This window comes from Dromaius novaehollandiae, chromosome 2 (genome assembly GCF_036370855.1).
Source record: "Dromaius novaehollandiae isolate bDroNov1 chromosome 2, bDroNov1.hap1, whole genome shotgun sequence".
NCBI lineage: Eukaryota > Metazoa > Chordata > Aves > Casuariiformes > Dromaiidae > Dromaius > Dromaius novaehollandiae.
Genome location: NC_088099.1, coordinates 21,070,955 through 21,086,682, shown reverse-complemented (window position 1 = coordinate 21,086,682; position 15,728 = coordinate 21,070,955). Strand labels below are relative to the sequence as shown.

The following is a 15,728-nucleotide window of genomic DNA, read 5'->3' as shown; positions in this document are numbered from 1 at the left end:
TAAGAAATTGATTCACAACTTACTCCTACTAAGTCAGTATGGACAGAAAGGGCAGTTCTCATATTCCTGCAGGCATTCACAGCGCTGAACAGACATACTGCATTATTCCATAGGAATCAACTTGAAACATTGCTGCTTCTATGCTCAAATAACCAAGACATCGTTGTAGTCCAGCAGGGTAGCAGAAGTCACAAATGAACTCCAGTAATATTGTATAATGAAGCACATTTTCTTAGACAAAGGAACACAATAAAAAATGTTGGCTGCATGCAATCAAATTACTGAAGTAGAAATTGAACCCTCTTAATATGGCACATACAGAAAGAAACCACAGCAGCAGCTTGCTTCCGAGAACTCCCTTCTGGCTTCAGTTTCAACAGTTCTTCAGGTACAAAAGGTTTTATTGAAATCAAGTGGGACTAGCATGATTTCTGCAATGAAGGTCAGACAGAGCTTGTTTCTTCTTATACTACTCACAATTAGTCCAGATCACAAGACTAGTTGCACATGACAGTCTACTAAACAAGACACCTTGCAGTAAAAACATTCTTCATCATGACCATCCAGGTGTTAAATCTCTGGTTACCTGAGGTGACACCTGTCACCTCTTTCAGATGGGACAATCAATGCTACAGAGATATACATGAGAAAAAAATGTTATTCAGGTCCAGCTTAGAAGACTGTCAAGCAGCATAGACAAAACTTAGCTTTGCTGCCACAAGAACGAGAGGCCAGACTTATCCTCTCACAGGGAACGGAGACAAAAAAAGCACAGAATTGTGACACGCCTAGGGGGAAAACCCTACAAAATCAGGTACAGTGACCCTATCAATGCTAAACAGGGAGGAACAGACACTTTTTCCAGAAGATGGATGAGCTCGCCATTCCTGCAGCAGCAGCCAAGAGCCTATTGCTTTAGCTCAGCCCTCCAGCATGATGATCAGCCTGGCTTCCCAAGGCTCTGGCACATCAAATGGGGCTTTGAAGCCTTAGCCACTTTGCTGTCTCCAGGCAATAACCTACCTTCCTTCTCTCAATATGGTACCATTTGATCAGGATTGCACCAGATAATTATACAAGCACAAATCTCTTGGGTTTTGACAACTGCATTCTGAGCACAGAGATGGACAGTTCATTAGTAGGGGAAGGGATCAGCCAGGCTGCTTGGCTTCCCAAACGTGTACAGTCTTATTGCAAAGGAGGATGATGTTACTGCGCTGAGGAAACTGCAGGTCTTGATAAAATTGTTTACTATTCTTAGCAGCTTCCTGAGCAGTATCTGTCAGTATCTACTAGAGCTGCCAAAGTGTCTCAGCATCAACTTTCAGAAATTTGCTCTCTCAGTAACAGTGCTCTATTAACCCAGTTGTTATTTTTCTACATGTTCTCCATCTGTTTATGTCGTGCAAAAAAACCCAAGATCTGTGGAATTATGGAAAAAAATATTTAGGGGATAGCCTTTAAATAGCTAAGGCTAATACGCAGCAATGAGGAATTTCTTGAATCTATGAGGCTAATTTGAGTTAAAACCACATTTTTCTTATAAGGGAAAGTCAAACAGAAGGATTTTAATTCCTTCCTGGCTTTGTCTCAGTAGTAGGTTTTACAGATCCTACCTTCCAGAAGAGCAGAGAAGAAACTGCCAAATTCGAAGTTCTCCCCTTACAACCAAGAATGTTACTATGCTGCACTGACTTACTCTTCCAATCCAGATCTAAATGGCTTTCCCATAGCAACCATAATTATTTCAAGAATTGTTTGACCCAAGTCAGATAATGATAATGACCCATTCCTTTATTTTCATGTAATAGACTCGAAATTTATGCTTTATAAACTGTCTTCCCTTTCATACACTTGAGAAGCTGCTAGAACAGCCTTCCAGTTTTAACAGGTCAGTGAAACTTCCAATACTGAAACACTAAGCCAAATCATTCCGCATTTTTGGCAAGTATCCTTCTTTGCAATTTACTAAATCGCTTGAAACTAAATATTTCAAATGAGGAGACACACCTTCGTTTTGGCACTGCTCATAGCAGTTTGCTTAGTAGTTTCTTTCTGACTTTTCCAGAAGTGTGTAACACACCAGTGTCTATCCACAGTGTAAATTACATGTTGAATTTAATGTTAGCACAGCAAATAAGTGTTTTCAAGACTCTTGGAGGAACTAAGAGACATGTTATGAATTTTAACTGAATTTGCTTAGACCAACCAGTTGCAGCTTGCAACAGTAGTCTTCTCACAGTTATGGACTTTGAAGCCCTGTGCAATTCCCAGCTCCACCACAGCAGATGGAGAGGAGGCAGTTACCTCAACAGAAACCAGAACAACTGTGAGTCTAATTACGTGGCAGTTTAAGATGTGGCCTCCAAAAAAGGGCAAACTTGGCCTAAATCAAACCAGGATTTAAAACACCAGCCTCCCTCTAGCTGAAGTGTCCAAGTAGTTGATTTAAAACAGCAGAGGGATTGCTTCTTTTCTCAGGACACAGAAAGAGGAAGAACTTGGCAACTAGTTTCCTCATGATGTTGGAGACTTCATTCTATGCTTCTCTTTGTCAGTTAAAATCCACGGTGAGTTTTTAACTCAATATTATGGGCACTTGCACATGAGAAGGGAGTTAGGCTCAAATGCCTCAAATGCAGCAATTGCTTGGATGCTTTATTCTGTGACCATAGATGCAAAACGTATTACCTTTCCTGGGAGCTAGAAGATTTGGATTCTGCAATGGAATTCAAGCCCAGCTCCCCAGGATGTCTGTGGGACATTATTCAAGCCACACTAAAAAGTAGCAGCAGCACTGGCTTAAGCATCCCATCAGCCATTTATCTGTATAAAAGTTGTTCCACTGTCTTCTGTAAGAAGGTTTCTCCCTGAAGTGACAGGGATGCTCTGATCATGCTTTCTAAATCATGACTCTGAGATTTATGACAAGAAGATCAATGCTTTTTGCCTTTGGGTATAAAAGGTATCATGTTGCCCAATTCTGCAAAGAGAGGGGCAACTGTGGGAATGCACAGAAGAGAACCGTGCAGCGAGGAAACTGTAGACAGCACTCACCTTCTCCTCCCCTCAAAATATCAACAGACTTTCTGGGATGTCTGTGGGATTAGGCAGGTGTTTTGAAGGTTGCACTCTCAGACTGAGGGACCTACACACCAACTAAATCCCATTTTAGATATTAATACCCTTTTTTGGACCTGGACCAGAGCTAAGTCTTTATACTTCAGTGAGCAACTGGAAGACCTGTTGCTTAGATAAACACATACAAGATGCTAGAAGTCCATGTTTCAGAATACCAATGAATGGAGATTATAGTAACTGAGTTACCATAGTATATAAAATGAAATATAAAACAGACATGAAAACAATTTCCAAAAGCAAAAAGAAGCTAATGAATTCATGAACTTTTACATATGGATCATTTCTCACACAGAAGTTTTCTTGCTGAGAAGCAAGTAAGCTTGCATCTGTCAAAAATAAGAAACCTATTTTACAACGGCATACAAAAGTACCGTGAGCATGTACTCACACAGTCAGATTTAAAGGCTGAAACTTGTTGCTTGGACATACAAGAAATATCCCAAAATAGGACCCCTCCCCCTTGCCTTATGCTGTCAGGCCTCACGATAATTGAGAATGTCTGCTCAAATGCATCCACCTGTCTATTGCTGCTGCCTACCTTAGCCTTTTTCTACACAAGCGGCAAATCCCTATCACTCTGTTTTTGCAACGCAAATGCATGAGATTACTGACTGCAGGAGCAAACAGAATCAGTTTAAATCCTATAAGACAAGTGAATGATATTACTTCACAAGTATGAAATCTGAGATCTCCTTGCCTTTAATTTAAAAAACCTGTACCTAATAATCACATTAAAGTCTGTTTGGCATGCCAGACAGCTTTTACTTCCTCTGTTATTTTTACAATTTGAATGGCCTTTGTAGTTACTAAAATTAATTTATGCCTTTCAGCAAATATTTTTTTAAACTTTTTTTAATCTAAAAGGGTAGGTAGGCATTGTCAAGTACAATACACTTCCATAATTTCATATCTAAGAGCTTTTTCTTCACTTTTGAGTTCAGCAAAAGCTAACTATCATTTATTTTAAATTTTCATAAAGGCTTAGCATTTGTCAACTCAAACAATATATTTTTTGCAGAAAAATTAGTCTTGAAACTTCTTTCACAATTTATACTATGTTATAGGATATTTATATTGTTTAGAAAATTCAAATCTAACTTTTTAATTTTGTTTTAAAAGGTCAATTATTTCCTTAAGTACTGCAGGACAGGAATGAGAACTTACCCTGAAGCAACAAATTCAGCAAGGAAAATGGGTCAAAGAACAGATGTTTAGAGGATGACAGAGAGCAGTGGCACAGGTAACCAGGTCAGCAGGCAGGAACTCTGATTAGAGTAAACTGAACTCCATTTCCCTTTCATAATCAAAATACTTGAAAATCTAATTTATACCACCAGCCAATTGCAACAAAAATGACTTCAAAAGCTGCAGAAGCTTTCAATTGCGAAAGCAATAAAATTTCATTGTACTAACCTAGTCGAAAATTATCTTTATGGAAAAAGACTGATAAATCCCTACTAAGTACATAATAAAATGAGAACCGCCAATTTAAATAATTAAGCATACTGATAAAATGAGCACAACTTAACCTCATCTATTTTGGGTTGATTATTCATTACTGAAGTATTGCTAATTGTGTAATTTCCCAAAAACTTAAGTACTTGTTTATGACGAACAATTTTAATGGCAGTAGAAAAGAAAAAGCATCTGAAAGATTACTTTGTCAGGAATTACTGAATTTAAAAACAGTTAAGCTAAGGTATATGCAGTGATTAGTAACCAACTATGGCAACTATCTGGCTTTAATTTTACATTTTTAAAAAATGAGTTCACACATGCTTCCAATTGAAGGAAGGTTTTGTTTCCTCCCCCTTTCCTCCTAGATATCTTGCACTTGTTAGTCTAATCACAAACCATATGAAGAGAAAGACCTAACCTCAGGCAGAATCACTATACTGATGTCGTTTCTCACAGATGTTTGGCTATCCTGTTCTTAAAGACCTTCAAATATGGAGACTCCACAACCTTCCTAAGTAGCTTATTCCTCTGCTTTATCTCCATTGTAATTCTTTTTCCCTTCTTGTTTAATTCTGTGATAAAATTTGGGATAATTTCTCCTTGCCCTACACATCTGATAAAGAACACAAGTCTCTTCACAGTGCTCTATGTGGCCGAAGACTTATATCCCTATTTCATATTTTCTTTTAGTTCAACAACATGAATTCCTTCACAATCTTTCCTTCTAGGTAACACTTCAGGGATCTGTTATTCCCTTAATGCTCTTCTGGACTCTTTACAAGTGAGTAATGTGTTCAAGTGCAATATTGAAAGCTAGACACAAACTGACAATGTAGATGAAGCAATAGGTTTACTGTCCTGTTTGCATATTCTCAATAAGATGTTTGCCTTTTTCACAACAGCATGCCATTTGTTGACTTGTATTTAGCTCATTATCTCCTCAAATCCCTGTTTCTCCCCTACTTTTTAAGAGCTGCTGCTAGCCAGTTGTTTCCCATCTTTTACCTGTGAACCTGATCACCAGCTCTCTGTATGACCTTGCATATATTGTCTATGTAATTTCACCCTATTTTTTGCATATAATTTCTCCAATTTGTCCTGATCTTCTTGAATTCTACCCCTGTCTTCCGATATACTCACAGTTCCTCTTAGCTTTGTATGATTTACAAATGATGAACAGATCTGAGAAGTACTCACACTATTCCATCACCTTGCCTCATCCAGGTCAGAGACAGAAACAATGAAAGATCCAGAACAGAGCCTCTGGAATTCATCTTGATCTGTTCTTTCATTTTGACAGTGAACCACCGATGACTTTTGCAAAACTGGCTGGCTGGATGCCCCACTCATGCAGCAGTGGCTCCATATGACACACTGTGACACTGTCTGATCCCAGACAGTAGGAGATGAGCAACTGAAAAGGGACTTCTAGGCAAGCTGTTGAAACTGAAAGCTTGTCTTTAATTAATGCCTATTTAATTTCAAGTGATAAACGTTCTGGAGAGTTTGTGCTAATATGAAAAGAATCAATAACCATATTTCCTTTGGATGAGAATACCATTTGAACATATGCTCACTGGGTCCTTAGGTATCAAAAGTCATGTTCTAGCAAAAATCAAGCAAAATTTTTTCCAAGCAGAACAAATCTCTCTGAGGATGAGGAAGGGACACAAACTTTTCAGGCCTTCTTTATATGTGAAAAATCAACACTAAAACTGCAAGTATTAGAAGCTTTCCTCCAGACTATTCTAAAACTCCAAAACAAATAAAACCACAGAACTAAGTTCAAACAACACCATGAAGTTAAAAAGTTCACAAAAGCCAGAAACACTCACTTCAAATCACTTCATTCTGTTTAGAATTTGCAGTGCAAACCAGTACAGTTTGATATACAAATTTACTTTAAAAAAATAGGTTTTTAGTTTAAGATGATCTAAAATTGAATTTGTTTGGGGTGGGGGGAATGAATGAATTTTGCTAATGCTTTTCTGGTATATATGAAGGATTTTATCTTTTTCTTCAAAAAGTACTGAAATATTTTTCTACCCCCTTTTGCTGAGGAAAAAAGCTAGTGGAATTACATTGCAAGGCCTTGAGACAGAAGCAACAGCAGAGAGATCATTTTGGATTAGATTATTTTGTACTATTTTTATTAACACCTATCTAGCTAATCTGCTGATAGAAAGGCTTTGAATGCCTAAAAATCACATGGAAACAAACCCAGTGTAGCTTGTAAATCCTTTCTCTAGTCCTCTAATTATGAAAGGAAAACCAAGACTTACTGTTCTCCTGTAAGGTATCAGGAGCAAACAAGCAGAAAGTGGTTTAAAGTTTTTAAGAAGTACTTCCTATATCACAAAAAAAAAAAAATGTAGGAAAAACAAAATTAAATTTTCCCTTGTTTTTTTTTGTTTTGTTTTTAAGAAAAAAACCCAGCTCATTTGCCAGATTCTAACACACACTTCAAACTCTCTTTGGCTTGATTAATGTTAGATTAGCGGTAAATAAGGTATTTCCAAATTATACTACACAAGCCATTTCAAAACAGAAAAAAACAGTGGAAACGGGGAACAGTTGTTCGGGCAGTAAACACTGCCTGCATATGCAAACACTTCTTTTCTTGTGCACAAAGTCTTACAAACCCAGGAGTTATTCCTCCAGCTCTAGCGTAACATTTCTCTTTCAATCATGGCAGTGCCCAAGCAAAATAAGCTTAGGAACCCTTGCTGCAAATTCATATTCTAATTCTGTGTGCCTTTCAACAAGTATAAAGGATAAATTGTACATCTTGCTCAGTAACTGAATGGATATATCTTAAGTAGGTCCCAGTTTAAACGTTCCTAATACTGATGCAGTAATTTGAGAACCAGAGAAAATATGTTTCCAGGAAGCTTTTAAGTGTTGCCTCTTAAAACCCAGCCACTAACTGTGCAATGCAATGATAAAAGTAACAGAGACATTAGTAACTAGTCTAAGTCAGGAAAGCTGAACTAGCATTATCAATAGTGGGAAATCTTCAGGGAAATAAAAAATTGTGTGGAGAACACTTACAGTTGGAGGTCACCAGAAGTAAAAAAAGATTGCACTCAGACCTTTCTCCATACATAAAAATCCCCCCAAGACTCCTCCTTTCGTACAAGAAAAACATCGGTTCTTAGAACATACACCTTTCTTCCATTTCCCTATCCAGTTCCCTACCCAGACCATGTTTCCCAAGACTTCTCTCCTAATGGAAGAAGCAACTGACCTTCCCTTTACTTTCCAGTACTGGACGTGTGCAAGTATAGTGTCCAAATATATTAAGCAAAAGGTTCTTTATAAAAGAATGTTTTTACACCTGCTTCAAGGAATAAATCAGAAAACAGGTACAAAAGGCAGTCTTAAGATTTTGTTAGTTTTCTAATGGGCAGATGTGGAAGCATGCTTGTATTAGCAGTACCAAGCAGTTTCATCAGTTTTTCAAAGTAATCTCAAAGATTTTTCCCATGCATACAGCATACTATCAAGTCATGTGAAATAATTTTACTATTAAAATCTGCAAGGAAAATACAGCATTTTTTAATAAAGCCACCCCAATCTAGTATTATGGCATACAACACTAAACAGAATCTCAAAATGAAATAATTAGCATTTCATTTCCAGAACAAGTTAGTAACTTCTTGCTTATGTTCACATCAAGACCCTTAGAGCTTATCCACAAACTATATATCTTGTTCTTAAATAATAGGAATGAAAATGGCTTGCTTTCTAGTGTGTATGAGTAGCAGAATTGTATAGACACATTAAATCTTTAAAAAAAACTTCTAAAAATATCTTTTTGTGATTATGTCAACAGGAAGAGAAACAATCCAAACATGCTAGAAGTATGCAAATTGCCCAGAAGGTTATAGTGGCTTAATGTTTCACTACAACCAAAGACTTTGTTTCCCATCCCATTATTTAAGATAATTGCTGAAATATAATAAATAAAGAACACCTAATCTCAAAATGTACATCGACAAATTTAAACAGTATTCTCATTAACCCTTCCAGAACCTTTTAAATAGGGTCAGCTGAAAGGCCTGTCAAATGGTCCTCAGCAGACACCGTACATCATGTTCTAGTAATCTATTGCTTAAAAAGGAAAAGTCTTTTACAGCCTGGCCCCAGAGGGTTTTAAGATCATAACACTTTAAATCCATAAGTACAAACTTTCTTTGATGTATAGTTCAATACTATAAAATATGAATCAACAAGGATATTAATCATTTTCCATAATACCGTTATTAACCATGCTATAATCTAGAAAAATGGACTGAAATATGTACCACTTGTTTTATAGTTTGTAAAGATATTTCAGTTTAATTACTGGAAACCACCTGTCTAAACACCATTAGCTCATCCACATATTTTGTAGGGACCGGCTTAAAACAGAAATGTAATCTTTAACCAATCACACAAATACTCTCTTGTAGTTAGAGGACGTTACTATAAAAAAGCAGCACTGGTTTTTCTGTTCCTGGGTTACAGTAGCTCCAGTCTCTAAGCACCAGAATGCCCCACACAGCTGATCAGTTACAGCTGTTAATTGTGGAGCAAGAGACTGGCTGACATCTGCTTCTTGCATAGTTAGTTAATGGTTCACTTCCAGGTCCTAAAAGGATTGTAGCCTCTCTCAAAAGACAATGTCAGCCCCATATATGCCTGCCTTCTACGCTGCCTGTCTTGTTCTGGTTTGTCACTCTCTATACAATGCAAATCTGAGTGAACTCACATCTGCCACTGATCGACCCAATTCGTGAGCAATCTTTTCCCATCGACCTGGGGTCCCCCCTGGGAACTTAACCATACTTCTTGTCAGCTGGCTGAGGTCCTCTTCTGTCCATTCAGGTGCCTGTAAAACATTTGTAAAACATTCATTGCACTGGGATATTGGACACATTTTTGTGGGGTAACATACTGGGGGGAAAAAAAAATCTTCACATGCATTAATCGAACCATGTGAAAAAAACAACCAACCAACCAATTTAATAGTTTCAAGTATCTGGGTACCATCGCTCTATTTCATTGCTGAATATGCATAAAAACAATAGAAAAACAGTAAAACATTACAAATCCTTAATGTTCAAAAAATGCATTTTGCATATAATATATATTACCTATTTAATTTGTATTTACACATTTACACAATGTATACACAGTATATCAATGCAGTATAGATCAAAAGCAACAATACTTCTATTAAAGATTAAATCACAGTTTAAAATACAAAATTGCAGGCTTTTTTCTAATTTCACACGTAAGATTTTTTCACCAAAGCAGAAGAAAATATCCTCATTTTTGTATATTAAAAAGCCTGTAAACAAAACAGAATATTCACTTCAGCTTTTTGTCACTGTAACCACCATATATTCTAGCATTCTTGGATGATTCAGAAATGAAATCTGTTGATTCTAATACACCATTAGGACTATTAAGCAAAAAACCCCCACAAAGCACCAGTCATGCCACAAAAACAAACCGACTGCCTCTAAAATCCAATAACCAAAACACATTAAAATGTTTTACTCTAGCAGCATAAGACAACCTGTTAAAAATAACTGTCTTCATAACGGCCAAATAAAACTGAACAAAGCAAGGAAGCACACTTAATTCTAGCCATGAAATTTTGCTTGCCTCAGAAAGCAAGCCCCAGTAACCATCTCTGACATTCGTAGCATCATTGGCAGCGACTTCGGAGCCGAACCTTTGTTACAAGCACTAGTTTGCCATTTTTATTTATTTTTTAAAGAATTCTTTATGACATACCTCTTCTAATCACCATTTCCGATAATGAACAGGCATATATCAAGCAGTTTGCATTACAGAGCCATCAGCACAGAACAACAATCAGAGGTGAGTGACCCCAGGGACCATCTCCACAACTACTGCAAAGCTTCTCCCTGACACTAATCCTGCCTGTCATTCTCCCACTGTGCTCTAACCACACTGACATCCGCCTGCCGCACTGCAAGCTTAACGGGGCCCTTCCTGACTTTTTACTGTCTCCCCCAATCAATGGTTCAAGCGTGCTCTTTTCACCATGTCCAAATGGCAGCTTCACTCATAATCAAAGTGCATTGCTCCTGTTAAAGGGCTTCCCGAAAGGCTCCACCATTTGCATTCATTTGCAAAGCAAACTACTTTTATTCACTTTGTTCTGCTATCAAGAGTGTTCCCTGAAGCAGATAAATTGGCATAAATACAACCTGCCACTTAAAAGACAGTAAATAATAGCCAATAGTAGCAAGGATTTCATCAATCGTTCTAGTTTGGATCCATGTAGTCCTTTATTCAATCCTGAAAGCCCCAGACGTTCATATCTGTATAGCTTTTAATACAAGTATAAAATTCATTATCTATGATGATTTAAACAAAACATGTTTAAACAACATGTGTATGTGCATGTGAGAGATCTCACACACCCGTTGCATGTATAACCATATAATTACACTCTGGCCTATAGCAGAAGTGCTAAAATACATTGCAGACCTCCACATTGCACAATAACTTTGTTACATTTATTGTATTAAACAAATAAACATACTCCATACAATATTTTATTCAAAAATATTTCCTTGAGATTTTTAGAAAGGAAGTTTTGGGATACTTAACATTCTACTTCTAAAAATAAAATTTCATCACTATCTTTTAAATAAAAAATTGTTCCAAGACTTTGGTTAAAAAGCCACTTCGAAAATTAGTGAAACTTCATACATCAAACATCTTAATATGTAATTTACTGTAATTTTCTATTTACCGTGTATAAAAACTGTCTTTTTAAAAAGCAAATGCACAGCTATTCTTTCTCACCATATCCAAAGCATATCTAAACCATTACATGCGGAAATTGAGATGAACTTTTCAGTGATGTACAAGCATTGGAAGCTTTCTGTTAAGTTTTATTTTTAGACTTTTTTGGTAAGCTTTGATTATTCAGTGTGCTCAAAACTTTATTACTCATTTTTAAATATTACGGAATTCATGAGGTTATCTTTCTAAATACCTAACAAAGCTACGATCATTCTGTAGATCTGTAACTAATTACACAGCTAACTCAGAGCACAAGAATTCATTAGCTAAAGTAAAATATCGACATGTTAATCTTATTTCAACCCAATAATAATTTTAAGATGTAAAAACCTAAAACATTTAAAAATCTGGAAAACTTTGAAAAAGCTTTTAGAAAATCTGCTGTTAACCAGTACAGCTGTAAAGACCTTTTGTGAATTTGCAGTTTCGCAGCAATAGTTAATTGTGTCTTTAGATGCAACAGCGCCTACTGTGATCCAACTACTACAAGCAGCTATGAGGGTGGTCATGGTGTGAATGTATTCTCCCTGTTCTAATCTGTAGCCAACTGTAACTGTGAGAGTCAAATGAATGCATAAACATACTGCTTTGTCACCTAAAACCATGTGTGTCCAATATTACTGAAACACTGGGCCAAAATTCATCTCTACAGTAAAGTAATGGAAGACACCACATGGTGAGGGGACAGCTGTTGTGACTACACAAGCATTCAGATTTTGCATCAGAAAAGCCCCGTTCTGGGATTAACTCTCCATACTGAATACAAAATGAAAAGCACACAGTTATGGTCTACAGTCTTTAAAATGAAAATAAAGACATGTAATATTAAAAAATTCATAGCATTCACTCAAATGATAGTCCCTTAATACGGTTTATTGCACATAGCTGGCAATATAAGGACCAGTTCACCCAAACTGCTTTGTGCCTTCTAAAGAAAAGAAATACGAATGTGCTTTATTGCCTAGCATCACTGTTCTATGTGCATCTGTACTTAGCAATTCCATACCACCTCTTTCAGCATGACAGAGTTTACATACTAAGACATTTTAATATAAAAAGCTCTATTTTTCATTGACATTAAAAGCTAATTTTTAAGTGAACAATGCAGCATTTGTTTTCAGGAAATCTGTTTGGCTCATTTAGAACTGTTAACATTAAGAACTACAAACATATATACCATTTTACTGATAAAATGGGAAAGTGGTTAGTGTTTGAGGCTTTATAAACAAAGCCCTTTGTTTAACAGGTATTTATATTAATTTGACAATAAGAGGTAATTTAGATTTTTTTAGATTAAATTTCAGCCTCAGACACTTTTTTCCTGTCATCAACATACAGGTAGATTCTTCAATTGAAGTCAGGGTTGTATGGAAGTTTGGCTAACATTTAAAATCTGGCCAGGATTTTGTGCTAAATTTCATCAGATTTTAGTTAATTCACTATTTTGTGCACTTCTAGTCCCCGATTTTTCAAATAAACCATGAGGCGGCATGTATTTAAAAGTGACCTATGTAAACATTTGTAGAACAAGGGTCCTAGTAAACTCCCAGACAGTTTTGTAATTCAGGATATATTACGCCTACTGGTGGCTGGTGTTTCTGCCCAGTAACAACACATTAAGAACAGGATATAAAAGTATTCTCAATTTAATTTCTGGCCCATAATCTCTTACTCTTCTTGCATTATTCCTCCATATTCCTAAAATTTCTTGCTTTACTTATAAAACATCTGCTGAAGTCACACTCTGGCTTTGTGATCCAGCCATTTGATGAACACAGAAGACAGACTAAAGTTACAACAGAGTATTATTAACCTGAATTCATATTCAAACCCTCAACATATTCACATAGACCTTTTGGTCCTTCAAAATGTTACTCAAATCCAACTTGCTCTATCACAATTATTATTAAGCCAGCCAACAAGAATGCAAGGATAGCTATAGTGTTTCAAATCGATGGTCAAGCTAGGCCATGAAGCTCAACACTTGTGCTCAGGGAGTGCACCTGCAAAAAACTTTACCACACACTTGGTGGTAACAGGAAGGACTGTGTTTATTACTCATCCTTTCCACTCTCACTCAGCTTTGAATAAAACAGGAGCCACATGCAGATACCAAGAGTAAGAGCAAGGTAAGCATAGATGATACTTATGATAGCTCCCTGAATACTTTCCCATCATCCAGTTATTTTCAGCTCACAGGATTTCTGTAGCTGGAAAGAGTTCATCTATTTAGTAACCATCAATGAATCTCTCTTTCAAGGGCTTGTCCAGTCTCTTCTGAATCAATTTAAACTTTCCAGATCTGCAGAATCCTTCATGAGGAGCTGTGCACACCTACTCTCCGTTATGCAAAGAACCACCTCGTTTTTTCTCTTTTGAACCTGGCTGCTGCTAGCTTTGATGACCCCTAGATCTTGCTTTTCAATGAAGAACCAGCAAATAGTCTACTTCTATTCACCTTCTGCATGTCACTTACAGTTTTGCTTAAAATATCCCTCTATAATATTCCCCCATAAGTTGTCCTTTGGGGCTAAAGAGTCCTAGCCTACTCAACTGGTTTCTCATGTAAATGCCATTTCATACCTTAGATTATCCTTGATGCCTTTTTCTGAACCTTCTCCAATTCCAATATATCCTCTTTGAGATGAGATACCAAAACTGCACACAGCATTCAAGGGAGAATTAACCATCCATTTATACAGTGGAATAATGATGCTTCTCTTTGTTCTCTATTCCTTTCTCAAAAATTTCTAACACCTGATTTGTTGGGTGTTTTTTTTTTTTTTTTTTTGAATGATATGGAACTGGTGTTTTCACGACACCAGCAGTCATAGCGCCTAGTATGTCACACCTTAGCGATCATGGCCAGCTCAGAGCCCATCTTGTGCATGAACTTAGGAGGACAGTCACCCCCTATGTCAACACCTGCAACTCTACATTTACTTACAGTGAATTTTCATCTGCCATTTTATTGCCCAATCCCTCAAACTCATAAGATCATTCTGCAGTTCTTAACTGTCTGCTTTCATCTTCACTATCCTAAATAGCCGTATCATTGATAAACTCTCTTACTTCAGTGTTGACCCTTCTGGAAACTCAAAGAGACTCTATCCATCAGATCACTTTTTCCATGTACATTTATCAACTTTTAAAAGACATCGAGAGGGTTTAAGGCAGGACTTTCCTTTAAAGAAGCAATATTCAGGATGCCAACCACATCTTATTTATCTGATGCTCTCTAATTTTATTTCTTATTTCAGTTTCTGTTTCCCCTAAACAGATATCAGATATACAGGCCTGTAAGTTCCCTGAATCCCACTGAAAACTTAGTAAAGAAATAGAATTAATGTCACATTTACGAAAGCTTAGTCCTCAGGCACCCAAGAAAATAAATAGTTAATTCAATTATTTCATTCCTGGAGTTCGTTTGAACTCTTGTGTGAGTGCTCGTCCTGGCAACTTAACTAATTTAATGTTAAACATTGTATTAGTTAGGTCTAAAACTTCTGAGATACATAATTATTAATTTTAGATTTTTTAAAGCAACCATAAACAAATATTAGGATACAACTAATTATTTTCACTTCACTTATAATCTTGTCAAGATAATAACCTAATCACAACCAGTTTTTTATACTGTTCCTCACACAATGAATATCTGAGCTGTAAGCATTAAAAGCCTTAAAAGATTAAACAACATACATAAATGGACAACACCTCTTAAAGAGCGAGAACAGAACAGGAGTACAAAGTTTCATCTGCCTTAGTGTCAGGCATTTTATCATGTGCAGAGGCAGATGTTTTAGGAAGAGATTCTTTCCCTCACAGCTACCAGCAACCTGGACAAGCATACAGCTGAATCCATTTCTATGTTACAAAGATGATGATGAAGTTGTCTGCTCTCTTCACTCATTTTTGCTCTTACTCAACATAATAAGCTTTCTCCTCACACACATTCAGATTCCCATTTCTCCTCACCATCCCTTGCTACCTTTTTCTTTCTCTGTCCAATGTATTTTTGCCCTGTCTTACACCTCTGTACCTACTGTAGGAGAAAGGATAGAGAGCAAAAATACTATACTACCAGTAAGCAGCTTGATTTCTTTAGTGTCCAATCACACATTTGAAGATATCCTTTTCTACTGTAAGAGAATCAGTAGAAAAAGAGAAGACTCTTAAGAGGTGAGATTTTCCTAGACCTTGCCTGGTTTGGAAGGCAGCTTTCACAGTCATTTCAACTAGCCCTGTCCTGAATAATTCTGGATCATCTACAGACTTGCAGTTCACCACACCACCTC

The 15,728-nt window shown here is 36.7% G+C and overlaps 1 protein-coding gene across 1 annotated transcript in view; it reads right to left on the bottom strand.

The window, feature by feature from the left end:
- Positions 1-15,728, bottom strand: part of DNAJC1 (DnaJ heat shock protein family (Hsp40) member C1) — a 109,686-nt gene that overhangs the window by 6,158 nt on the left and 87,800 nt on the right. The window contains exon 9 of the mRNA XM_064505954.1: positions 9,353-9,472. Coding sequence (XP_064362024.1) covers positions 9,353-9,472 — 120 coding nt within the window. The remainder of the gene's footprint in view (positions 1-9,352; positions 9,473-15,728) is intronic.